The 25,936-nt window shown below is 36.6% G+C and overlaps 1 protein-coding gene across 16 annotated transcripts in view; it reads left to right on the top strand.

The window, feature by feature from the left end:
* The window catches only part of SLMAP (sarcolemma associated protein), a 153,529-nt gene that overhangs the window by 68,799 nt on the left and 58,794 nt on the right, over nt 1-25,936 (top strand). For all 16 annotated transcript variants that reach the window (XM_058561763.1, XM_058561826.1, XM_058561790.1 and 13 more), the window contains 6 exons: nt 2,810-2,957; nt 14,717-14,789; nt 19,354-19,390; nt 21,031-21,093; nt 24,332-24,427; nt 24,690-24,761. In XM_058561763.1, coding sequence (XP_058417746.1) covers nt 2,810-2,957; nt 14,717-14,789; nt 19,354-19,390; nt 21,031-21,093; nt 24,332-24,427; nt 24,690-24,761 — 489 coding nt within the window. The remainder of the gene's footprint in view (nt 1-2,809; nt 2,958-14,716; nt 14,790-19,353; nt 19,391-21,030; nt 21,094-24,331; nt 24,428-24,689; nt 24,762-25,936) is intronic.

Genomic DNA, 25,936 nt, shown 5'->3' on the forward strand with positions numbered 1-25,936 from the left:
TCTTGAATTATAAACAGAGAATAAGTCATTTATAGGCAGCCTGGTGGCCTTTAAATTGCCATCTAGGAATTAATGAAAAAAATATCATTTCATAGTTTCTGCAAATTGCTTATTCTTTTGTTGTGTTTCACTTGGAAGAGAGCTTGTGGGAGGAGTGAAGGACGTATGAAACATAAAGGTCAGTATGAAGTAATGGGAAAGAATGGTCCTTATAATTCTATTATTTGAATCCTTGCTCCTGTCTTCCCTAGCTCTGTGACCTTTGGAAATATACCTGCCTGTGACTCATTTTTCTCATTTATAAATGGAAGTAATATCTATATGAGAGCTTTATTATTATTTTTTTAATTAAAAAAAATTTTTTTTCCCCCAAAGCCCCAGTAGATAGTTGTATGTCATAGCTGCACATCCTTCTAGTTGCTGTATGTGGGACGCGGCCTCAGCATGGCCGGAGAAGTGGTGGTGCGTCGGTGCGCGCCCGGGATCCGAACTCGGGCCGCCAGCAGCGGAGCGCGCGCACTTAACTGCTAAGCCATGGGGCCAGCCCTATATGAGAGCTTTAATGTTAAGGTGAAATGAGGGCCTGGTGGCATAACATGTATTTTAATAAATATTAGTTTTCTTCTTTCCTTTCTTCCTTAGGGAGGAATTCAGTGAACATATGTTGCTAGAATAAGCAGGGCTGGAGAGTGTAGAAAAATGCAAAAAGAAAGGCACATCTTTTTTAGTGGTTATCCTCTTCCTGGTGAGTCTATTGTGTATGATCCCAGTTGTTCCTAATTTCTTTTTTTTTTTTTATAATTTTATTTATTTATTTTTCCCCCAAAGCCCCAGTAGATAGTTGTATGTCATAGCTGCACATCCTTCTAGTTGCTGTATGTGGGACGCGGCCTCAGCATGGCCGGAGAAGTGCTGCGTTGGTGTGCGCCCGGGATCTGAACCTGGGCCGCCAGTAGCGGAGCGTGCGCACTTAACCGCTAAGCCACGGGGCCGGCCCCTTTTTTTTTTTTTTTTTAATAATTTCCAGTTGTTCCTAATTTCTTTTAGGATAGGTAGGTAATAAGTAGGTAGGCTTCCTGTGCCTCCTGCTACTCCTTCCCTTTTTTTTTTTTTTTTTTTTTTGGTGAGAAAGATTAGGCTGAGCTAACATGTGTTGTCAATCCTCCTCTTTTTTGCTGAGGAAGATTGGCCCTGGGCTAACATCCGTGCCCATCTTCCTCTACTGTATATGTAGGACACCGCCACAGCATGGCTTGATGAGCAGTGTGTAGGTCTGTACCTGGGATCCAAACCTGTGAACCCTGGGCTGCCGAAGTGGAGCCCGCGAACTTAACCACTAGACCACCAGGCCGGCCCCCACGCCTTCTCTTTTTAAAGGGGGATTACCCAAGTGGTGAAAGACAAGTTTGGGAGACCAGGAAATAATACTTTCATAGTTGATTCCAGTATTTTACTTTCTAGTGCCTCCAGTCTGCTTTATTACAAAGAATTTGCTGAAGATGCGTCTGTCCTGATACCAAGTACGTTAGCTAATAATAGCTATTAGTTATAGGTGTTACCTAAAACCAATTGTCTTTGCCTGTGGAATAAACACTTTTTTTGATTTAACCCAGACATCCTAGGAACAAAGTTACAAAGTCAGAGTGAAAATGAAAGAATTAGAATTTTGTCTAGCTGGATTTTTCTTTTTAAATAACTTTGTTGAGATATAATCCATATGCCATAAAATTCACCCTTTTAAAGTGCAGAGTTCAATGGTTTTTAGTATATTCACAGAGCTATGCAACCATCACCACTATCTAATTTTAGAACATTTTTTTTGGGGAAGAAGATTGGCCCTGAGCTAACATCTGTTGCCAGTCTTTCTCTTTTTGCTTGAGGAAGATTGCTGCTGAGCTAACATCTGCACAAATCTTCCTCTATTTTGTATGTGGGATGCCACCACACTGTGACTTGATGAGTGGTGTGTAGGTCCACGCCCAGGATCTGAACCTGTGAACCCTGGGCTGCTGAAGCGGAGCCCGTGAACTTAACCACTATGCCACTGGGCTGGCCCCAAATTTTAGAACATTTTAATAACCCAAAAAAGAAACCTCGTACCCATTAGCAGTCTTTCTCCACCTACCCTTTTCTCCTCTCCCTTGCACCTCAGCCCCTTGCCACCACTAATGTGCTTTTTGTCTCTATGGATTTGCTTATTCTGGATATTTCATATAAATGGAATTATATAATGTGTAGTCTTTTGTGACTGCTTTTACTTAGCATAATGTTTTAAAGGTTCATCCATGTTGTAGCGTGAATCATTACTTCATTACTTTTTATTGCCAATTAACATTACTTTTTATTGCCAAATAGTATAATTTCATATGGATATACACATTTTCTTTACCAATTCATCAGTAGATGGACATTTGGGTTGTTTCCGCTTTTTGGCTATCAGGAATAATGTTGCTGTGAACATTTGTGTACAAGTTTTTGTGAGGCCATGTTCTCAGTTCTCTAGAGTGTATACCTCGGAGTGGAGTTGCCGAGTTGTATGCTAACTTTATGTTTAACGTTTTGAGGGCCTTATAAACTGTTTTCCAAAGTAATCACACCATTTTGTCTAGCTAGATTTTAAATCACCTAGTTTTAGGGTTCTAATTTCGTATGTATTGAAGGAGAACCTTAGCTGAAACAAGTGGTTTGAATTAATAGGGGAAAATATCCACCTGCAGTAGTTTGCAAAGTTGGAAGTACTTTTTTTTAAAGTAGGTTTGGAATTATTACTATTAATCTTTGGCCTTTTTTTTTAATTTTGTTTTTGCAGTTTTATCTCCAGGACACTAAGAGTAGTAATGGTACCTTTATAAATAGCCAGAGATTGAGTCGAGGCTCTGAAGAAAGTCCACCATGTGAAATTCTTTCTGGTGACATTATCCAGTTTGGGGTAGATGTGACGGAGAACACACGGAAAGGTACGGGTATGGATCGATTTTTCCTATTATTTGTCTTTTTTAAGTTTTTAAAAAATTCCATTAATGTTACAAAACATTGCATGTTTGTAAAAGCAATTTAAATATAGCATTATATGCAGTGAAAAGTTAAAAGTCTCTTACTTTCCCTATTACTTTTCTAAAATCTTAAGTTCTGAAATGTTAATAAGTAATTTATATTTTTCATCACAGTATGAAAACATATGGCACTACTGTGTCAGTTAGGAAACAATTGGCTGCAGTGACAGCATACCCAACTAATAAGAGCTTAAACCATGAGAATATTTATTGTTAACAAGAAGTCTGGAGGCAGGTAGGTCCAGACTTTGTTCACTTGACTCAATGATGTCATCTGGAATCCAGGATCTTACTGTCCTCCTGTTCTACTATCCTTAACATATCAGTTTCTTATGCTTTTGCTTGTCGCCTCTTGGTCAAAGGGTGATCGCTGCAGCCCCAGACATTATTTTCCTCATGCAAGTGGCCTAGGCAAAATGGATGAGGTGAAGACAAATGCTTTCCTCTGTGGCTCTCTTTATGTTGGAAAGAATACTCTTTCATAGAATCCTCCCAGCAGATTTCTTCTTTTGTCTCCCTGGCCACATGGGTAGGTCACCTGCATAGCTCCCTGTAGCTACAAAGGAGCCTGAGAAGTTATTTACCTGGCAAAGGGGATCAGGAGATCCATGACTGGCAAAGATCAGTTATGGCTTCTTTACCAGTTGTGCGTGCATTGTTGCCCCAAACAAAATCAGAGTTCTGTAGGCAGCTAATAGTACCTGTCACAAATATAAAATTTCATGTCTCAGTTTTTGAAACTAGACGTTCTCTTGCTAAATACATGTAAATTGTCTTTATTTTTGCAATTCTGAAGCTTCCTGACTCTATGTAGTTCACTGACTACTTTATGACCATGAAATTATATGACTAAATTGTAAAACTAAATGAATAGGAACCAAAAGTATGCAGTTCCACTCTCTTAGTTTAATATGGACAATGAAACCAGTTGGCAAGTTTCTTCTTTTGTTTCTTTGAACATACTCTGATCTGGTGATATCCTAAGTCATCAGTCTCTGCCATTTTGCATAGTAGACATGGGGATGAGGGGTGGTGGTGGTGATGACGCTGGTGTGTGTGCATGTACACATATGTTTATATACTTTCACTTGCAAGTTTATATACTTTGCAACTGCAGTATTATTTTTTACTGGGTTTTTGTTGGCCTCCTCAGGGAGTTAGGTTTCAATATTTGAATTTGGGTAGGGCCAAAGTCTTAGGAATTTCCATTTACAGTTGTAAAATAGAAAAGAAAGTCTGTATTTTGATGCAAAATATTGCGTACTCCTTATTAAGAGAACTCAACTTATGTATGACCATACTGAGAACAGCTGCATTGGACCTTCTAACATCTGCTGTTGCCACATCACACCTCCTCTAGTACCGTCATTCAGCAAACATTTACTGAGCCCCAGCTGTGAGTAACCCACAGAGAAGATAGAGAATTTGATTACACTGTCTTTCTCTCCAAGGAATGTCTATCTTCTTGTCTTGCATTTCCCAAAGAGAATTAATAGGTATTAATTAATAAAAGAATGAGGTAATCAAATACATTTAGGAAATGCTTAGTTAACCAAAGGTGAGCGGGACTTCTGAGAGCCTTTGATAGGCTGATATATATGCAGATCTCCAAGAGGGTGACTGTTATAGAATACAGCTCTTTCCAGACTCTTTCCCACTCTTCTTCCCCATCTGGCTGTGAGAGACACTCTTTAGAAAATGCTTTAGAAAGCTAAGAGGACAGCCCTGAGATTCAGGGTTATTATTAGTACATTATTTCAGCAACATTAGATTCTCGCAGGCTTCTTGAAAATTTATCTTCTATGCCAACTTTAAAGAAATTAAATAAAGAAAAATTTTTTTCATCATCATCACAAGTTGAGTACTACCTGTTTAAGTATGTGCCAGAAAAAAAGTATAGACTTTGTCCTATGCGAAACAGTACTATGATAAGCTTCATATCACTTGGAAAATCCTACTGAAATTATGCAACACTACTGGATAACCCCTAAATCAAAGAAGAAATCAAAAGGGGAATTTCAAACAATATAGAAAGGAAAGGAGACTTTTATACCAAAATATGGTAAATCCTTTACTCAGATAAAAATTTATAATCTTAAATTCTTTCTGTATTAAAGAAGAAAGACAAACAATGAAGGAACTTGGCACTTAGAAGAAATTAGAAAAAGAGCAACATGAAAAAGAAGCTTGGAAGAAGAAATAAAAAGCAGAAATTAATGAAATAAGCAAAAAACTCTACAAGAGATAAACAAACCCAAATGCTGGTTCTTTATAAACAAACAATAAAATAGGTAATTCATGAGCCGTGATTCCTTCATTAGGTTAAAAAAAATACTAGCAAAAGTATACAAGGTAAGGAATGAGAAAGGAGATATAAACACAGATAAAGGGTATACTAAAAGAGTTCTAAGAGACTATTACGTGTTAACCTCTGACAAAGAGAAAAAAAAAAAAAACTAGAGTAAATTAATGTTTTCCTAGCAAAATTATCACAAGATGTAGAAAACTTGAATAAATTGATTTCCTTAAAAGAAAGTAAAGAGTTGTTAAAGACTGACCAGAAACAGAAGCATTCACAGCTGAATTTGATCTTATTTTAAAAAATAGATGAATCCAATGTTTTTTAAATAATACAAACATAGATAAAGGTGGAAAGCTCTCAAAATCCTTTAAAGAAGCCAGCAACATATCATTAATGCCAAATTCTGGCAAAGAGAGAACAAAAAAGAAAACTATTAACTAATTTTACTTGTGATAATAGATGAAAATTGTAAGATATTAGTAAATTAAATTCAGAAATAAAGCTAAAATAACAAAGTAGAATTTATTCTAGGAATGCAAAGATGATTCAATATTGAGGAAATCTATTAACATCATCCACAAACTAAAACTGAAAAACATGTAACTGTGTAACCAGTAGATACTGTAAAAGGCATTTGATCAAGTTCAGGAGTTATTCCTAATAAAAATTTTAAATAAATAGAATGAAAAGAAAAACTAAGTAAAATAAAAATTCTAATTAAAATAGAATAAAAATAGCAAAAATACTATACAGATATAAAAATGTCTGCACTAAATTTGCATGTATCAGTAACGATAAATCTCAAGCAAATTGGAGAAGGATGTGTGTGATATACCATTTACATAAAGCATGAATTCATGCAAACAATACTATACAGTGCTTTTGAATACCTTTATAGTAAGGATATAAAATTAGACACTTGGAATGATAAAAAATAGTTTGTGAGGATCTATGAAAGGATGTTTTTTGTGCATCAGTGTGTACAAAAAACAGTGGAGGGGCGGGTCCTGGTGGCGTAGCGGTTAAGTGCGTGCGCTCGGCTGTGGCGGCCTGGAGTTTGGATCCCGGGCGCGCGCTGACACACCGTTTGTCAAGCCATGCTGTGGTGGCGTCCCATATAAAGTGGAGGAAGATGGGCACGGATGTTAGTCCAGGGCCAGTCTTCCTCAGCCAAAAGAGGAGGATTGGCAGATGTTATCTCAGGGCTGATCTTCCTCACAAAAAAACAAAACAAAACAGTGGAAGCATAATTTTAAAATTTCCCAGTATGCAGCTATTAAAAAGAATAAATTAGGATTGTATGAACTGTAGGGATTTCTATGAGATATACTGTTGAGTGAAGAAAGAATTACTTTTAATAATTTCATTATTTTAAGAAAGTCTCACCAATCCCTGTAAATGTACATATATATGTATGTGTTGGTACATGATTATATGAACATGGGGGAAAAAAGTGAAAGAATGCCTCCTAGGTCGTTAATGTGAGTCATCCTGGAGTGTGAGTGGAAGGGAGGAGTAAAGGAGAAGAGGGAGCCAAATTAAAAAGGACAGGGCTAATAAAACTGCAGTAAAAACCCTCCAGTATGTATGACATTTATGTATTTATGCAAAATAAGGTATATGTAAAAGGAAATTCCAAAAAAAGAATATATAACATATAAAGATTTTCGTGTGTACGTGTGTGTATAAAATCAGGATTTTGTTAAAAAGGTGATATGAGCTTGATGTTATTGAACATATTAGTTCATATTAGTGTCTCTTCTATTCCAAACGCTCCAAAACAAGCTGATTTTGATGTTTGGCTTTCCACACAGTATGGCTCCAAGGAGAAAACTTACTGGTCAGTACTGTGCAAATAACCTGCTGTATAGATATAAAATATCATTGTAAACAAATAAAATGACATTCTAATAGATTTTTTAAAAAAAAAAAAAAGAAAGGGAGAAAGAGAGAAAGGCAATCTATCAGATCCTCCTGGAATGAGAGCATTAGCAACCCAACTGTTGGCCACTCCTCTGTTCCCAGACCCACCAACTCCTGGTCACACAACATTACGGTAACCCTCTGTTGCAAAGCTTGGAACAAGTTAGTTCTATAAACTTTACATATTACTCAAATCAGCTCATCAGCCCAGGTCCACTGTCTGTTCCTACATTAAGCATCTATGAACAAAGGCCCTATTATGAACAAGGTCAATGGTATGTATCTTCCTTTTGCTTTATGCTCGAACTGCACTGAATTATTTTTACTCCCCACAATAGACCTTGCCCTTTCTGGCCTTCAAGCCCTTGCACATGCTTTTTCCTTCACCTAGAAACCTTTCTAGGCCAGATGAGGTGCCCTTCCATGTCCCTGTTGCACACTGCACTACCCTTTATATGTTTGCCTCCCTCACTAAACTGTAAGCTGTGCAAGAGCAGGCAGTGGTTCTGTCTTTGTTGTAGAATCTCCACACTTAATATGACACATGTTGGTTGAGTAAATTTTAAAATGTTCCATGAATCTTCATCCACCATTTTACAAAAGTTCTTTCTACCACCTTTCTCAACTCAGATTTTGACAACCTTCCTCCTAATCCGGAGGCTTAATCTGAGGATTGGAAATTGGCAACCTTCTTTTTCCCCACTACCCTTTTTATTCTGCTGTGACTCAATTACCTCTCATTAACCTGTCTAAGCTTTAATTTCCTCATCTTATAAAATGGGACTCATGATACTACTACCTACCTCAAGGTGTGTGGTGCAATGTCCAATGTTCACATTGTACATTACAATGTTCAACATGAACTTTGGAAGAGCACATATAAAATGCTCAGCTTTTATTATTACTAAAACTCTTGTCAATCATTTGTACCATCTTTTTTTGCCATTAAGTTTGCCCCTCTTTATCAGTAGCTTCAGCCCCAGGCTCCTTTACCTGTCTGTCCTTTGGAACCTATCATCTGCCATTTCAAAGGTACTCTCACCAACTCCTAGATGACTCCTTGACTTTTGGCTATGCTGTCCTCACTTGTTCTTAGCTCTTGTTAACTTTCACCATAAGCTTTACATACTTCCACTTTCTAGCTGCTAGGGAAAATCACAAAACTGATTAAGCACAAACTGTGCCAAATTTGCCAGGTTGACTGAGAAAATCTTTCTGATGGTGTGGCAGTCTTCTTTTGTTCATTAAAAAAATGGATTCTCAACCCAGGATGTGCACCAGAATTACCTGCAGAGCTTTGTAAAATACAGATGTCTGGATTCCACCCTTAAGCCCTAAGAAGCAGAATTGCTAGGTGTGGAGACTGGACATACCTATTTTTTAAAAAGCTTTGGGTTGTTCTTTTGGACAGCTAGATTTAAGAACCCTGCTCAGTTAAGTTCCTGGCAGCAACTGTTTTATATGCTTTCCCTTATCCTCAAGTCCCAAGTTTCCCTCATCACCCTGAAGATTTATGAATCCATTCATGCTGGCTCTGTACCTGTATTTCCAGATGCTTGCTGGTTGTTTCCTCTTGGATTAACCTACTAGTCTCCTTATAATTACTCTGTACAAAACTTAATTTCTCCTTCAAACTAGAACATTCTACTGACTTCCCAGTTTCTTTTATTGCTCCATCATTCTCCCAAACACTCTAGCTCAGAATCTTGGTACTTTTCTGAATCCTGTCTCTTCCTTATCTCTAGCAGTTGTGTCATCTAGACCATTTACCTCTTTCTCTGCTACTACTTGTTTTTCTGGTTACCAACCTAGAGTATTACAGTAACTCTCTGTTTCTGGCCACCATACTCTGCCAACCCACTGCCTCCAGAATATTCTTCTGTTACAGTTTTATTTATGTCATTCTCCTGCTTTTAAAAGCCTTAAGTGGCTGTGCCATACTGCAGAATAAAGTCTGAAATGCTTACTTGTACACTTGAGGGCCTCAAAAATGTGGACTCAGTTCAACCTTTTGATTTTATTTCCCATTACTTCCCTTAATACATATTAAGCTGTTTAACTACATTATTTAGAGGTTAGATGGTATATAGAAAAGATTCTTTTGAATCCTAGCACTGTCACTTACCAAAGCTATGACCTTAAGCAGGTTGCTTTAGCCTCTTTGACCTTAGTTGCCTCATCTGTAAAATAGGACATAAAAATAACTACACGGTTCGTCATAAGTGGTCAACATGTATAGTGTGCATGGCACCTACAGGGCCTTGAAATATATATATTCTTTACCTCTTCTCTCCAGTCTCCTCCAGCTGCCTTCCTTGGATGTGCAGTCTCTCACATCCTTCTCTTTTTCTGTTTCTTTGCTCCTGCCTTTCTCTTTGCCTTTCCTCCATTTCCAGCTTTTGAAATCCTACCCTTTTTTTCTCCCTTTTCATAAATCCTTCCCCTGCCTTTGTCTATTCCAGCTTCCCATAGTGTTTTGTACCTCTTGTAGCTTTTGTGAATTGTCCCCTCCTTTGTTGTTACGTTAGATATTTCTAGTTTGTTCTATCTACAAACTGAATTGAAATCTCCTCAAGGACAAAGACCTAGTATAACAATAATCTTGGTTTTTCGCATCATTCCCAGCATACTGCTTTGTAGCCACCAGGTTGTCAGTGGATATTGAGCAAACAGATAAAGCCCAAGAACCATAGGTGAATCAAAAAATAAGTCAAGGAGCAATATCACTCCATAGTATGCTAGAGAAATAAAGTAGCAAATGAATCCATATACCTACGGAAAGGATTCCTCCCATCAAACAGGTAAGTAGAAACAGGATTCCTGGGAGAAATAGCAGCCTCTGAGTCTAGGGCAGAAAATGTACAAATTGACTAGAAGATTTTGTCATACCGGAGAGCAATGAAGCTATCTGAAACTGCTGGAATTCTGTCAGAAGGACTCAAGAGTTAACGTGGAGTTAACTGATCGAAGATGGGACAATTTGAGCATCAAATAATAACAACAACAGTAGATTGAAATATATCAAATGTGTTTAAATCCATGAACTTAAAATGATACTAAAAAGAAAAAAAAAGATTTGGTCACCTGTGGAAGAACTTAGGAAACCCACTTATTATTCTGAAAACAAGTAAATAAAGAGAAAGAATAAAGCTTTTATGCTGTCTTTCCCATAGGAATCATACCTGAGATAAACAAATAGTTGAAGAGGGAAAGTTTTTTATAACTGAACTCCAGGTCACAAATGAAGACAGAATGATAGAATGTCTATTAAAGAAACTTTTTTTTTAGAGTTAAAAGAGTAATTACCTGTTCAGCTAACTTTCCCTGCCTCTTTTCTAACTTAAAAAAAAAAGGTCTAGCTGCCAGCCCAGTGGTATAGTGGTTAAGTTTGCATGCTCTGCTTCAGCGTCCTGGGGTTTGCAGGTTCAAATCCCGGTTGCAGACCTATGCACTGCTTATCAACCGTGCTGTGGCAGGCATCCCACGTATAAAGTAAAGGAAGTTGGTCACGGATGTTACCTCAGGGCCAATCTTCCTTAGCAAAAAGAGGAGGATTGGCAACAGGTGTTAGCTCGGGGCTAATCTTCCTCACCAAAAAAAAAAAAAAAAAGGTCTTTGAATCAGAAGCTTTATGAAGCAAAAAATTCAAGAATGGATGTTGGGTAACTCTTTTATCTTAGATTGTGGTCAAAAGGCAGTTAAGCAGATAATTCCCCAGTCTGGAAATGTTAACACTTCTCATTTAGGTTTTGTTTTTTTAAATGTTTCTTGAGCTTTTATGGTCTTACTCATTGTACTTCCTGTTACTGCCAGTCATTTCAAGAGATCCTTCAAACTACTCAAATACAGAGTAGTATTGACCTTCCTACTCAATGTAGGAATGGAGATAGAACCAGACTACAACATACCCCAGAAGTTTCAGTCTCCCAGTCCAGGGCCTTAAAACGGTTTTTAAACTAATTAGAGTGAACACAGGTTCTTTAAGTGATGTTTGTGTCAAGAGGCAATAGAAAACGCTGACTGCGTACCATAAAATAAATATATTAATTCAAAAGCAAAATAAATAATATGTATGATATCATAGAGAAAAAAACTACAGAAATGGCAGTCAGCTTGTGTAGTCTTAATTCTGATTTTTTTTAATTTATTTTATTTTTGAGGAAGATTGGCTCTGAGCTAACATCTGTTGCCAATCTTCCTCTTTTTTCTTCCCAAAGCCCCAGTACCTAGTTGTATGTAGGTCCTTCTAGTTCTTCTGTGTGGGACACCGCCTCAGCATGGCTTGTTGAGCGGTGAGTAGGTCCGAGCCCAGGATCTGAACCGGTGAACCCCAAGCCACTGAACCGGAACGTGCGAACTTAACCGCTATACCACCGGGCCGGCCCCTTAATTCTGATTTTTAATAAAGTCTTATAACTACAGCAGGTAATTTCAGATTTTTCTCCACAGATACCTTGTTTCCTCGATTCAGACACACTTGTTTTTCATGTTTTAACATTTCCAAAATTTACACGTAGTAGCTTACAATGCATGCGTATATTTAATTTGGCAGTGTTTCTGTGGCCTCCTTACGCTGTGCAAGAAACTTTTAAATTACAATCAGTTTTGTCTTTGAATCTTGGAAATATGGTAGTAATAATGTTTGTGGGTGAATTTTGAGAGCAAAATTTGTTTTAAAAGTGCTTCATAGAATACTTTAGAGCAATATTTTCCAAAGTATTTTCTTCATAATACCATAATACCATATATACCATATTAAATACGTTTAATACCCTAATACCAGTTCCTAATTGTTCCTAAAAAGGAGGACAGGGATGCTCAATAGTCAAATATATTTGGAAAAGTGCATCTTTTAGAGCCTCATAGTGGACAAAAAGCCCATTAAGCTCTGAGAAAGCTTGTGGTTTAAAAAAGTAAAAACTCTTTCAACTTCTTTTGACCAAGCATTTCCAAACTCTTCTGACTCCAGAATCGTCTTTTGTTAACACCTACTATCACTCCATTTTGGGAAATGCTGCTATGTAGAGTTGATTAATATAAATATTAGAATAAAACATTTTTATCAAGTTGCTTTAAATACTTGCCTGTTGCAAATTAAAGAGATAACATTTCTATGCATCTGGGTATCTAGTCACAAGACCCCTTTCAAAGGCAGGGTTGGCTGGACTAGATTGTCACCTTTGTAACTTTGTCAGATGTGGTCTTCCCTGCCTTCAATAGTGCAGCAACCCTGTACTGCCCAGTCAGTATTAGCCCTTGGTTCATCTCACAGGTTTGTGCATCAGTCCAGTTGCTGGGCTTTGGAGTGATATATCTGAGTGACAGGAATCCTGATGTAACATATCACAGGTTGTCAGCTCTGGCACTGCAGTTTTATTCTGTAACTCGCTGCACATATTTTTTAAAAAAAACAACTTTATTATCGATTTAAATGTATTGGTAAAGTGTCAGTATTGCTGGATCTTCTTGTATTGTGTTCCTGTATTTATTGTTACCTCTTTGTGGTAACTCTCTGGGGGAGCCATAGAGCTGGGATAAATCTGTCCCTTCCCTGTCTTCTGCCAGGGAAAGGAGGAAGTTAGGTGGTTCTTGCAAGTAGAAATGAACCCTATTGTCCTCAAAGTAAGAGACATCTTTACCCCTGAGTAATGGAAGCTGTAAAATATTAGCCAGACATGTTCTTTGACATGTTCAATAAGCATTTATTAAATTTCCACTTTGTACCAGATAAATCCACTAAGTACCAGTGTTTAAAAAGTGAGAAGCAACCAATCCTTGCTGCCCTCAAAGGGTTGAATCTAATTGGTGAGAGCGTTTATGTAAATGGTAAATATCCACAATGCATTGTGCTTAGTGTTATAAGAAGTAGATATAGGAGGCTCTGGGGACACCTAACTCATATACTGAGCTTTGGTGAAGGAAGTAGAAAGTCTGAGCCTGCAGGATAAGTAGCATTTGGCCATTCAGGCAGGGGGATAAAGGATACCACTGACAGAGAGGACAGCTTGTGTAAAAGGTGTGGGGTTGTGTAAAGTAAGGTATTTGGAGATGCAGGTAGCTGGGTTTTGTATAGGGTATTTATGGCAGCAGGATGGAGGATGAGGCCTGAAAGGAAGGAGCCCAAAGGTTCATGGCCGCACTTGCTATGTTAGGCAGAAAGTTTAGAAGGCTATCCCATAGATGGCTCTTGATCTGTTAGCACTTTTCATATAATAAATTAATTAATGAAAATTAATATTGAGTAAATGCTGCTAAGTTTCTTAAGTTTAATGTACATTTCCAGATGACAGAGTATGTAAATTACTTCATGTTTATAATGTCATCTTGATGATTCATGGGCCTGATCACTTAATAAGTTACCCTCATATAAATGCATTATCTCTATTCTTAAAAGTCAGTGTGTTGAGATATAATTTACTTACAACACCAATTTTACATGTACAGTTCAGTGAGTTTTAACAAGTGTATACAGTCACATAATCACCGTTCCTCTGATCATGTTATAGTATATTTTCATCACCTTGCATTAGCTTTTAATAAGAGTTTGGTAAACTAAATAAATTAGCTCTTTGAACTCTGAAAGACATAATATCTGAATAATAGAGAAACAAACTATCAACGTTTAAACCAGCAAAAATATTTTTTTTCTATAAAACCCACACATAAAGAGAAGCTCTATACAAGTGCTGCTTTTGGGGGGTTTTTTCTCTTGAAATCTTCAGAAGGAAAAGGAGGAAGTAAGAAGCAACAGTAAGACGTTGTCTACAGAGTGCTGGTGTGACGTTATGTAAAGATTTTTAGGAATGGAGGAAGAAAAAACCACCAAGAAAACAAAACCAAAATTTTAGATACTGTGCTGGAAACCTCAGACTTGAGTTATAGCAGACAGCTCTGATACCAATAGCAGAGAGTTGTAGAAGCAGTTGTGCTTGTCCGAGGTCTTGGTTTTCTCACTCATAAAATGGGGAATTGAATGGCATATTCCAAGCTGTGCTATGCAGAACTTTAGAGTTTGTGCGGTGTGCTTAGGAGTTATAGATTGGGGATAGGAGAATCAGGAATAAGGGCTAAGTTTTAAACTGTGGAATAGCTGGAGTTAAGTTTAATGCCAGCAGATAGAGGAGAAAGTGCATTTATTCCCTCAATTTTGTTTCCATATATTCAACTGACCTTTTATTGGCTGTTATTAAAGCATTGGAGGTTAGGACACTTTCAAAACAATTCTATCTGTAATTCTGCCTCACAGTTGTGGTTCATTATGGATAAATAAGGATGAGTTTTTCCAGGGAAATGAATATTGTCATTAAACCACCAGATGTATTTTCTTTCCCAGAAGTTATTACATATAAGAATAAAATAGATGTTTAGATATGAGAGGTACAAAAGTTTGTATTTTTAAACAATTATTTTATCTATCTTATTTGTTTGTTTTAACCAGTTACCCATGGGTGTATTGTTTCCACAATAAAACTTTTTCTACCAGATGGTATGGAAGCCCGGCTCCGCTCAGAGTGAGTACAATTTAGTGCTATGAAGTTTTTGTATTAATTACTTTGGTTAATAATATTCTAGATGATGGTGTACTTCAGGATTATTCTAATAATGTTACGAAATTGATATAGTACTTTTGGAACATAATACACCAGTTTAATTGCTTTTCACATTAGTTGCAATTCTAGTAAATAATAATGTATAAGGAGGCAGGTTATTTTGTTTCCAAATTTAACTTTATAAGTTATGTTTTGATGGATAATTAGTTGTTTTTCAAAATATTTGGGGTATGTAAGTTGTTGGTGAGTGATTACTGTGTTCATTTTGATCTGCATTTGGTATAGGACTTCTTAGACCATGATTGCCTCTGAAGTTAATGCCAGTGTCACAATCTTACAGGACCTTGAGGATGTTGATATCGTTAGTAGCCTATTTTGGTGGGAGTTTTCAGAGGGATTTCACAATGTTGTAATTTTTAAAAAATTTTTTATGAAGCAGTGGAAAGATCCCTTAGAGGAGGACACACTTGAAAGGAAAAAATTATTCCTAAAATGTAAATGTAAGCTTAAGTACATTTTGATCTTGTGCTTTTCACAGATTATCATTATGAAGTATTGGGAGACCTAAACAATCTTTAAAGTTCAGCATTTTTTTATTTGGCGGGAAAACCTTGTATATGCTAGAAGCTTGTTTCTATACCCAACATAATATTTTCACTTTCAAAAGCAGAGACAAAGGTCTGAGGGTGGGAGGCTGAGAGAAGCAGTAAGATGAAAGCAAGGTAGAGTAGTGAGTAGGAAAGAGAGAAGGAAAAAGAAAGCAGAGTGAGCCCCTCCCATTACTATGATAGTCTGTGCTTTCAATAGAATTATTATATACTATGCTTCAGTTAGAAGCTATCAGTATTTTTTAGCTTTAAAGATATCTGAAGCAAAGCAGAAATTTTAAAACATTTTAAATTTAAGCCATTAATTGGTTTCCTATTCTAAATTATAGTTTAGTTATTAAAAATACAGTTAACTTTGGGAACTTTAATATGACTAGGTTTCATGAGTCAACAGTTCAGGTTTTAAAAATAAGAGTAACTGTTAATCAAATAATGATATGTGGCTTCTTAGAGACCTTGATGTATTTGATAATGAAATTTTTCTTTCATGGAGTCAAGAGCTTTGAGCAGTTACATGAAGGGTCATCTGTGTTCTCAGGTTCTATCTAGTAGGGCATGTGAATTTTTTCAAAGTCTATTTTAGTGAATTGTGTCCCTGTCTCTTTTGTTTCCCCAATATTTTTAATCTTTTCCCCTGTTTCCTTCTCATTGTTTAGTTTTTCTTTTCTTTTTTTGCAGGGGAAGATTCACCCTATGCTAACATCAGTTGCCAATCTTCCTCTTTTTTTACTCCCCCGGCCCGCCCCCCCAGCCACAGTACATAGTTGTGTATAGTTGTAAGTTCTTGTGGTTCTTCTGTGTGAGCCACTGCCACAGCATGGCTGGTGACAGACGAGTGGTGTGGTTCCACACCTGGGAACCAAACCTGGGCTGCTGAAGCGAAGCACACTGCGCTTTCACCACTAGGCTGTCAGGGCTGGCTCTGTTTGGTTTTTCTTATGTAGTTAAATATTAGCATCATTTAAAATTTTGCTTCCAATTGTATTGTACATAATCTGGCTGACTTTCTAGAGAAGATGAATTTTGAACAGGCAATTCTCTGGAGCTGGAGGAAGGTTGGAATGGTCTTTAGAGGTGGATAGTCTGGTTCAAAGCCCAACTCTGCCTGTTCTGTGACTTGATCAGGCCTCCCTTTTCTCATTTGAAAAATTGAGGTAATAATAGTACCTATCCAGGGCCGGCCCTGTGGCTTAGTGGTTAAGTGCGCGTGCTCCGCTGCTGGCGGCCCGGGTTCGGATCCCGGGCGCGCACCCACGCACCACTTGTCCGGCCATGCTGAGGCTGCGTCCCACATACAGCAACTAGAAGGATATGCAACTATGACATACAATTATCTACTGGGGCTTTGGGGGAAAAATAAATAAATAAATAAAATAAAATAAATTAAAAAAAAATAATAGTACCTATCGAGCAGGAATTTTATGAGGATTAAACAAGATTGTGCACATAGAGATTAGCATAGTACCTGGCATATAATAAGCACATGATGAACATTAGCTGTTTCTGTTATTTTAATCTAACATTTTTTAGCAATCAAGATGCTTTTGGGTATGCCAGAATGCTTAGAATTTAAGGTACATTGTGTATATAACATTTAATGCTTTTAAGTTCTTCAGTAGGTAGTTCTCAAAAGCTAATTCTTTTTCTGTCTTGATTTTTATTATGTTGCACAAATAATTTTCAAATAATAAGAAACGGAGAGAAATTACCTGCAATCTCACTACCCTAACACTATATAACAGTTTTCCTTTTCTACATTCCCTTGTTGAATATGAACTTTTTCCATAATTTAAACAAAATACACCTATATCCAAGCTAGTTTTTGTAAAATACAAATATATATCACTTATGGACTGTATTGCTGGAATTTTAGCCTTTTGTTTATTAACCGGATTTTCATGAGAACAGAAAATTTTGTACTTGGGTCACTTAAGAAAACTGGATTAAAAAAAAACCTCTATTAGGGGCCGGCCTGGTGGCGCAAGCGGTTAAGTGCGCGCGCTCCGCTGCGGCGGCCCGGGGTTCGCTGGTTCGGATCCCGGGCGCGCACCGACGCACTGCTTGGTGAGCCGTGCTGTGGCGGCGTCCCATATAGGGTGGAGGAAGATGGGCACAGATGTTGGCCCAGGGCCGTCTTCCTCAGCAAAAAAAGAGGAGGATTGGCGGATGTTAGCTCAGGGCTGATCTCCTCACAAAAAAAAAAAAAAAAAAAAACCTCTATTAATACCATTTGCTTCTATTTAGAGTTTCTTAAGTTCACTTCTCTATATGTGCATATCTGCAGAGAAAAGGATATATATCCAAAATGGTTATCTCTGGGTGCTAGCATTGGGTAATTTTTATTTATTTCATCATGCTTTACTTTACACGTTTTCCATAATCAATATATATTACTTGTGTATTCAAGAAAAAGAAACGTATTTAAGATGTCTATTTCATTTTTATGAGGTAGAGAAAAAAAACTAAAGCTGTATATAATTATTAAAGCTTCATAAGGCCTCGAGATGGGTTTTGGGGATGCAGAGGTGAATTGGTCACAGTGTCTGAGAACACAGATGTGAAATCAAAGACGTAGAGTACATAAAGGGTTTTATGGTCTTAGTGGGAGTCTGTACATATCATGGATGCTCAGAAGGGGGGTGGGTGCTGATATTTAATATTAATTTTATTCAGCATTTTAGTGGATTTGTGACTAATTGAGTTGAAACAGTTCTTAGGATGCTTGCACTTACTTCGGTGAGATCAGAATTGTCATCCCTATTTTTAAACCATGCAAGATCAGTTTCTCAGCAGCTTGCACGTGATTAGCCAGTTGAATCTGGAACTTTTCCCAGTCAGCCTTCAAGCTGACCATCACCAGAGTGGCCTTAAGGGTATGGAGTGATTAGCAGCTGGTAGGGGACATGGGTGGCAGCCTTGCTCTGTGTTCCCGCTACTCACCCCCAACACAACCCACATACAGTATCTTACAGGGCATTGTGAGATAGAGACCCTGGCTTCCTTAACTGCTCTCATCTCCTGGAAGTGGTAGTAGTGATCAAGTGCTACTATGTCCTAGGTACTGTTTTAAGCTGTTTATTTATATTAACATGTTCAATACTCACAGTAACCCTATGGAGTTGGTTTTATGATTATCCCCATTTTATGGATGAGGAAACTGAGACCTATAGTGGTTAGGTTACTTGCCCAAGATTACACATCTGGTAAGTAGAGCCAGAATTTTGACCCAGTCAGTATAGCTTCTGAGCCTGCCTGCTTAACTGCTACACACACTGCCTCTCTGTCAGTAGTACTTTTTAAGGCCAGAAAGGCAATAAGTACCAATTAATACTGTCTACTAATTAGTTTTAAAGTGAGGTACTGAGTTTAGTTTCATACCTACATCTAAGCTTTCAGTCATTAGTGTTTCAGATGGCTGGGTGGAGAAGAGTAGTACTACTGTTTTGATTAGCTAAAGGTGTTCTCCACTAGAGCCAGTTTCCAAATTGTAGCCTTCTTTCCAGTAGAACTTTGTTTTTTAAGGCTTTCTGTATAGGAATATTTAATTTTAAAAGAGCTTAATTTATACATGCCAAAATTGAAAATGGATACTTCTTGTTCATATAGAAGTTCATTTAACCAAGGAATTCACCATAGCCCTTATTAAGTGGTGGATCCTCAAAGGGCGTTTAATACATTTTGGAGTTTGAATTTGTGTTTGGAAATATATTACTTGTAAAAGGTAGGGTGATATATTTATCACTTTGTTTTCTAGGAATTCTATACATTTATAAAGGATTGAAAAATAATTCACATTCTCTTAATTATGTGAAGGCAATTATATATCAACTTTGTGGTTTAAGATATTTTGGTACTGTCATGCTATGTTTCCTCTGTTGTCAGGAAATGAGATAAAAATTCTAAATTTTACTTTTCAGTGTCATCCATGCTCCATTACCAAGTCCTGTTGACAAAGTAAGTTGCTAATGATTCCTTTTTCCAAACTGACTCAGCCATCTTGCTTTGGAAAATGATTCTGTCTGTCTTTAATATGCTTTACCTAGAAACTTATTGCTCTTTTCTAACAAAATATATAGAGTGCATATAGCTATATAGTTACTATAGCCTTCTGATTTTCAATATTTGGAGAATTTAGGGTGGCTGTTTCTTAAGAAAAAGCCTTTGCAAGTAAATGGCTGACTGTGTAGACTAGTACTTGTTTTATGCATAGCCAGAGGTAAGAAATGTTAGTTACTACTTTTTATTCTGGAATACAGTTCTGTCTAGAAATATTTGTTAAAGCTTTCTGCCCAAATAGTTCACTCAACATATATCTACACATGGAAATAACATAGAAAGATGGGCTTATAGAAATTGCTCTTTTATTGTCCTTGAAGATCATTTTTAACCAGATTTGGTCAGAAACTTTTCAATAATTATTTGTTAGAAGATATTTTTTCTTTTGTTCAGAAATAATGGTGTATTAAACCGTAGATATCGTTGCTAAATAGCAAAAAAAAAAATACATCTTTTGTATCTTTTAACATTAATGTGGATATTGAGTTTTCTTAGTGTAGTAACTAAACTATTGGGAAAAATATTTTACTTTTTTTTTCTTCCATTTGGATAAAGAATGAAAGCCTGCTTGAAACTGAAGTTCTCTTTAGATTTCTTTTTTTAGAAGTAAAAATGGTTAATCATCAACTTCAGCAATACCAAGAATTATTTCAGAAGTGAATAAAGGGCTTGCCAATTTAGGACTAACTTTGAAAAATAATGCCACCTCTGTCTTCTAGTCAGCATATTAATAAAAATATACTTTCTGAGCTTAATAAGGACTGATGCTGTTAATATCAATAATAAATTAACACATAAGGCTTGGTAGTGTTAAGGATGTAAGTAAATGTTACAGCAACCTATTAGTGCCCTTTTTTTTGGAATAATGCCATTGTTCTCTATTCTACACCCGGGAGAAACACTTTATAAGAAGGTATTTCTTCTAATACTCTTGAGTTCTAAGCATTTTGACAGTGATTTGTAATGTTTAAAGACCATTATTTCCCATCTTTTTCTTCTTAAAACCCACCTATAGTTTAAAAAAAAAAAGACAAAACTGTTTTCATTGCCTCTGGCCATTGAAAAAGTTTTGTATTTCATGTCCTGCGTCCCCCACACCCCCATATACAAATACCATTTTGAAGATGGCTACTTCTAAATGAATTGTGACTTGTTGACATATTACTATTTAACAATGAATTTTGAAGGAGAAAAATGTAGATCTATTGATTAGGAAATATTATTTCTGGATTGAGAAATAGCTGTATTGCCTTTGTGCTGTAAGTTTGTGATTTGGTTTATCAAGGGATGTTTTCAGGAGTAGCACTTATTCCACCACCCTGCTTAGAAATCTCAAACTGGTCAGCATAATATAATGCCATTTACAAATTCTAGACAAGGGGCAGAAATATTTTGAAAAGTAAAGGAACTGGTTAATTTGAAAAATAATTTGTATTTTGCATATTTCAGTAAATAGGCATTTCAGGGATTTGGTTTAGCTTTAATGTCTTTTATAAATATTTTGTGTGGCTATTGATGCTATGTTGTTTTGTTTCTAGGTTGCTGCTAACACTCCAAGTATGTACTCTCAGGAACTATTCCAGCTTTCTCAGTATCTACAGGTAAAAGTAAATCTTGAGACTTCTTAGTCTTTAAAAGCAGAATTAAACAACTTAGATTTGATTTTGCTAGTTCACAAATATAGGCTAAAGAAATATTGGTTGGATACAAGTACAAAAGAAATCTTTTCAAAGTAAAAAAAGGATTAAAAATAGGTCTTATGAAAAAAGGATGAAAAGAATCAGGACTGTTAAGTCTAGAGAAGATAAGATTCTGTACCAAAGGAATTTTTTTCTTCAAATATGAGGAAGTTCCAGAATAGTTCTTTATCCATAGATGACCTTTAAATAGAATTAAACCTGGAGAGATTTTGGTTGCTTGATATGATATTAATAGCAAACAATTATATAGCACTTACTATATGCCAGATTCTAGTCTAGCGCTTTACCTATATTAATTTATTTAATCCTCGCAACAATCCTATAAGGTACATATTTTATTCCCATTTTTACAGGTGGAATAATTGAGGGACAGGAAGGATACATCATTTACACAATATCACACACCTGGTATGTGGTAGAGCAGGGATTTGAACCCGGACAGTTAGACCTCAGAGTCTCTGTTCTAAACCACTATGCTATTCTGCTAGATCTATAGAGAGATTTCTTGATAGGGCAGATACTTGGAATGGGCTCCTGAAGAAGTTAATACCATATTTAAAGAGCCATACAAATTTTTTCTAGTTTTGGTAGATTTGTGCTGGATTATGATTCTCATGATTAAGAAAACTCTTGATCAGGAGTTTAGAGATTGAGGTTTTTATCTTGGCTCTGCTACTCAATTAATTCTGTGACCTCGGGTAAGTCATTTTACACGTGTAGGTCTTCAGTTGCCTTTTGTTTAAAATGATAGGACCGGGCCGGCCCCGTGGCTTAGCGGTTAAGTGCGTGCGCTCCGCTGCTGGCGGCCCGGGTTCGGATCCCGGGCGCGCACCGATGCACCGCTTCTCCGGCCATGCTGAGGCTGCGTCCCACATACAGCAACTAGAAGGATGTGCAGCTATGACAGACAACTATCTACTGGGGCTTTTGGCGGGGGTGGGGGAATCTTCAAAATGATAGGACCAAACCAGTGATCCTGGGTCCCTACATTCTTTTATAGGAATTAGTCACTAAGAGTAGTTCTACCTCAGTTAAGAATGTACACATCTGTGAAAATGAACAGAAAATTATCAATGTATTAATCAGATCTTATGTTCCACTGGGCATAATGTAATGGTGCACAGAAAAGCAGTTTTATACACTTGCAGTTTAGTAGAATATTTAAAAGCATAGACTCTAGCCAGAATTCCCTGGACTTGATCTGTGGCTTTAACTTCTGACCTGTTGGGGAAGTTGTTTAACCATTTTGTGCCTCATTTTCCTCATCTATGATGTGGGTATAATAATAGCACTTACTTCACAGAATTGTGAAAAGTAAATGAATTGCTATATGGAAAGCACTTAGAACAGTACATATAGAATGTATGCCATATAGAATGTATGCCGTAAATATTAGTAGTTATTTACCATTCAATAGGAAGGCACATTAATTGACCTAGATCTCTCTTATTTTTAGAGGTGGAAGAAAACTTTGAGATTAATCTGGTCTAAGCTTCATTTTTCCTATAAGAAATATGGGGCTCATATAGGTAAAACGATGTCCCAAGGCTGTTGTTACTAGTCATCATGGAGTGTGAATCTAACATCCTTACTCACTCCAGTACTCTTTCCAACTTTCTTGTCAGTTCTTAGTATTTGTAGTAGGCATAATCTTTCACTCTTTTTCTAATTCTTTGAGAGAAAATTATACTACACTGTCTTTTCTGTATACATCTTTTTGAATTGCTAAACTTGTAATGTAAATTGTAAACCTTTTGAATAAAAACTGGAATAGATGCATTTTGTGCCTTAGAACTAAAAGCCCATTCCTGGAAGTATTAGATTTCTGTTATGATGTGGTTCATGGAGTTATGAAACTCTAAATGGAATTGAGTTGAAAAAGGTGAAATTACACCATCTAGTGGAGGTAGTGGTTATTTGGTAGTTGTGTTTTTAAGTAAAACTTTTTGCAGCATTAGTGTAATTTCCTGGATATTAGGAATTTTTGGAAGCTTACATTTGGCAGCTAGTCTCTTTTAAGTGTAAGCTGTGTTTTAATGTGAGTTCTGAGGCTGTATGGCTTTTATTAGATTCCTTAATCTATGCTTTTAGAGTTATACTTACAAACAGTACCTCTAACTCTAATTAGACCAGATTTTTCTTAATCATTATTTATGAAGGATGTGGAGAGCAATAAATGCATGCTTTAAACCTCAAGTACTGTGTTTGAAGCATACACTTCTCAGTTGAGGTGGCTGAGAGATATTAGAGTAGTAAGTGTTCTTTTTTGGATAACGACAGGAATAGAAAAAAATGAAATTTAGAGATGTGCCAAAACCACAACTAAATGCTATGTGAGCGTTTTAACCTTGACTTTCAGTGAAGGAGATGCTCTTAGCTATCAAATGTTAACAAGTGACCTAGAGATAAGGCTTTGCTCACCAATGTCTTTCTCTGTAAAAATATTCCTTTGGAGCTGCCAAATACTTATATATAACTCCTTGACTCCTTAATTACATTGAACCAGCACTTGGTGGACTCTTACTTATTTTCGGCACATTCGGTTGCTGCTAAGTGATATACAGTCACAGAGAGAATCAGAACATCTGAAAATGCAATAATCTACGAGAATGAAGCAGTCTCTTTTTAAATATATATATTTATATACATAACATTTTATTAGATGTCATTCCTGTTCAGCTAAGCCATTAAGAAGTATCTTTGCAACTGACTAGGTTGTTTTGGCGTAGTTTGGAATGTTTGGTCTGAGAGAGAGAGAGAGATATATATATAATTTAAAAAAATTTTTCATGTATATATAAAATGCAAGGTTAAAACATTTGTTGGATTCTTCTACTCTAGGTTTTGGGTTTTTTTTTTAACTCGCTGTTATGAGTTCTGAGTAAAAAGAAAACAAAAACAGATGATTTGTTTTCTGTTATAGGGAAAGTTACAGCTAGAGCACCCCAACAGCCCCAACAAATGAAACTAAAATGATGTGGGCTATATATATTTTACAGACTAGATTTATCAGGTTTGAAAGTAAAATACAAAATGGGATGTAATATGAGAATACTTTCAGAATGTGCTAAAAATTGATTACTCTTCAAAGGAATCATGCTGAATTTATTAGAATCTCTTTTGTGATTTATAATATTAGGAGGCCTTACACCGGGAACAGATGTTGGAACAGAAGTTAGCCACACTTCAGCGGCTACTAGCCATCACCCAAGAGGCTTCAGATACCAGTTGGCAGGTATTCCAGTTGCCTTTATATTCTAGAAGCATTTGAGCATAGTTTAATATCCTTTAGATGTTGATTAAACTAAAACTAAAATTTTATGGCTAGCAAAGGCAAAATTATTTCCTAATGAACAAATATTGACAGTTTAGCATTTTACGGTAGATGTTGGTCAGTTTTATGATTTGATATCTTTTGTTTGGCATTAGCAAGCTTTCAGATATGTTATTTTTTAATTACCCTGGGATTTTATTTATATTTAATTTTTCTTCAACAGGCTTTAATAGATGAAGATAGACTCTTATCACGGTTAGAAGTTATGGGAAACCAATTACAGGCATGCTCCAAAGTAGGTATTAATCTCAAGTACATAAAGAAAAATGCATAGTTTTTTATGTAGCTTCATGTCTTTGACTGTCATTTTGAGTACATGCTAAAACATTTATACTACATTTTCACCATTCTTTTAAATCTTTTGTCATTATGAGAAATTTCAAACATGCATGTAAATAGAAAGAATTGTATAGTGAATACCCATGTACAGCTCTCTCTCTTCTTTCCATCACAGTTGATATTTGTTGTAGAAACTGCATCATTTGTCCTCAATAATTTCCCTCAATCTGGGTTGTCATTTAAACATTCTTCTAGCTCCCGCTTCCACACCATAAATTTGTAGTCTGATCTAGAGATTTAGGTTCAGCTTTTTTTTGTTAACAACGCTTCATGGATAGTAGTGTGTACTTTACCCACAAGGCACCATAATGTCTACTTGTCTTTCTTTTTGAGATATTAGCAGTCTTTGATGATCCTTGCCTAGATGCATTATTTTCTTAAGGGTTGCAAAAATGGTGATTTGTAACTCTGTCATTCCTTCATTTACTAACTGGATTACTACTATAAAGAGAAACTTCCCCTCATAAACCATTTTGTTACCCTGAGGTACATTTTCTTTAGGAAAAGCAGGATAAGTGTTTTTCTCCCTTTATTTACTGAATTTCAAAATAATGAATTGGTTTCTTTTCATCCACCAAAGAGGGGCCGGCCCGGTGGCGCAAGCAGTGAAGTACATGCGCTCTGCTGCGGCAGCCCAGGGTTCGCCAGTTTGGATCCCGGGCACGCACCGACACACTGCTTGGCAAGTCATGCTGTGGCAGTGTCCCGTATAAAGTGGAGAGAGATGGGCATGGATGTTAGCCCAGGGCCAGTCTTCCTCAGCAATAAATAAATAAATAAATAAAAGAGGAGGATTGGCAGATGTTAGTACAGGGCTGAGCTCACAAAAAAAAAAAAAAAAAAATCATCCACCAAAGAATGACCATGAAGTGTTTTTTCTCCCCAAGTTAGATTTAAATATATTTCATGTGTTTCAACCTATTCCATGTGTTTTTCTTATTGATGCTCAAGTTATCCCATCTTTGGTCCATGGGAACTTCTTCAGGTTGGCACCTGAGTGCTTTTAGTAGTACCCTAGCAGACTTTGATAGCTTCCTGCTGTCATATCAGACAAGATGTTCCGGACTTAGC

Source organism: Diceros bicornis, chromosome 2 (genome assembly GCF_020826845.1).
Source record: "Diceros bicornis minor isolate mBicDic1 chromosome 2, mDicBic1.mat.cur, whole genome shotgun sequence".
In the NCBI taxonomy this organism is placed as follows: domain Eukaryota; kingdom Metazoa; phylum Chordata; class Mammalia; order Perissodactyla; family Rhinocerotidae; genus Diceros; species Diceros bicornis.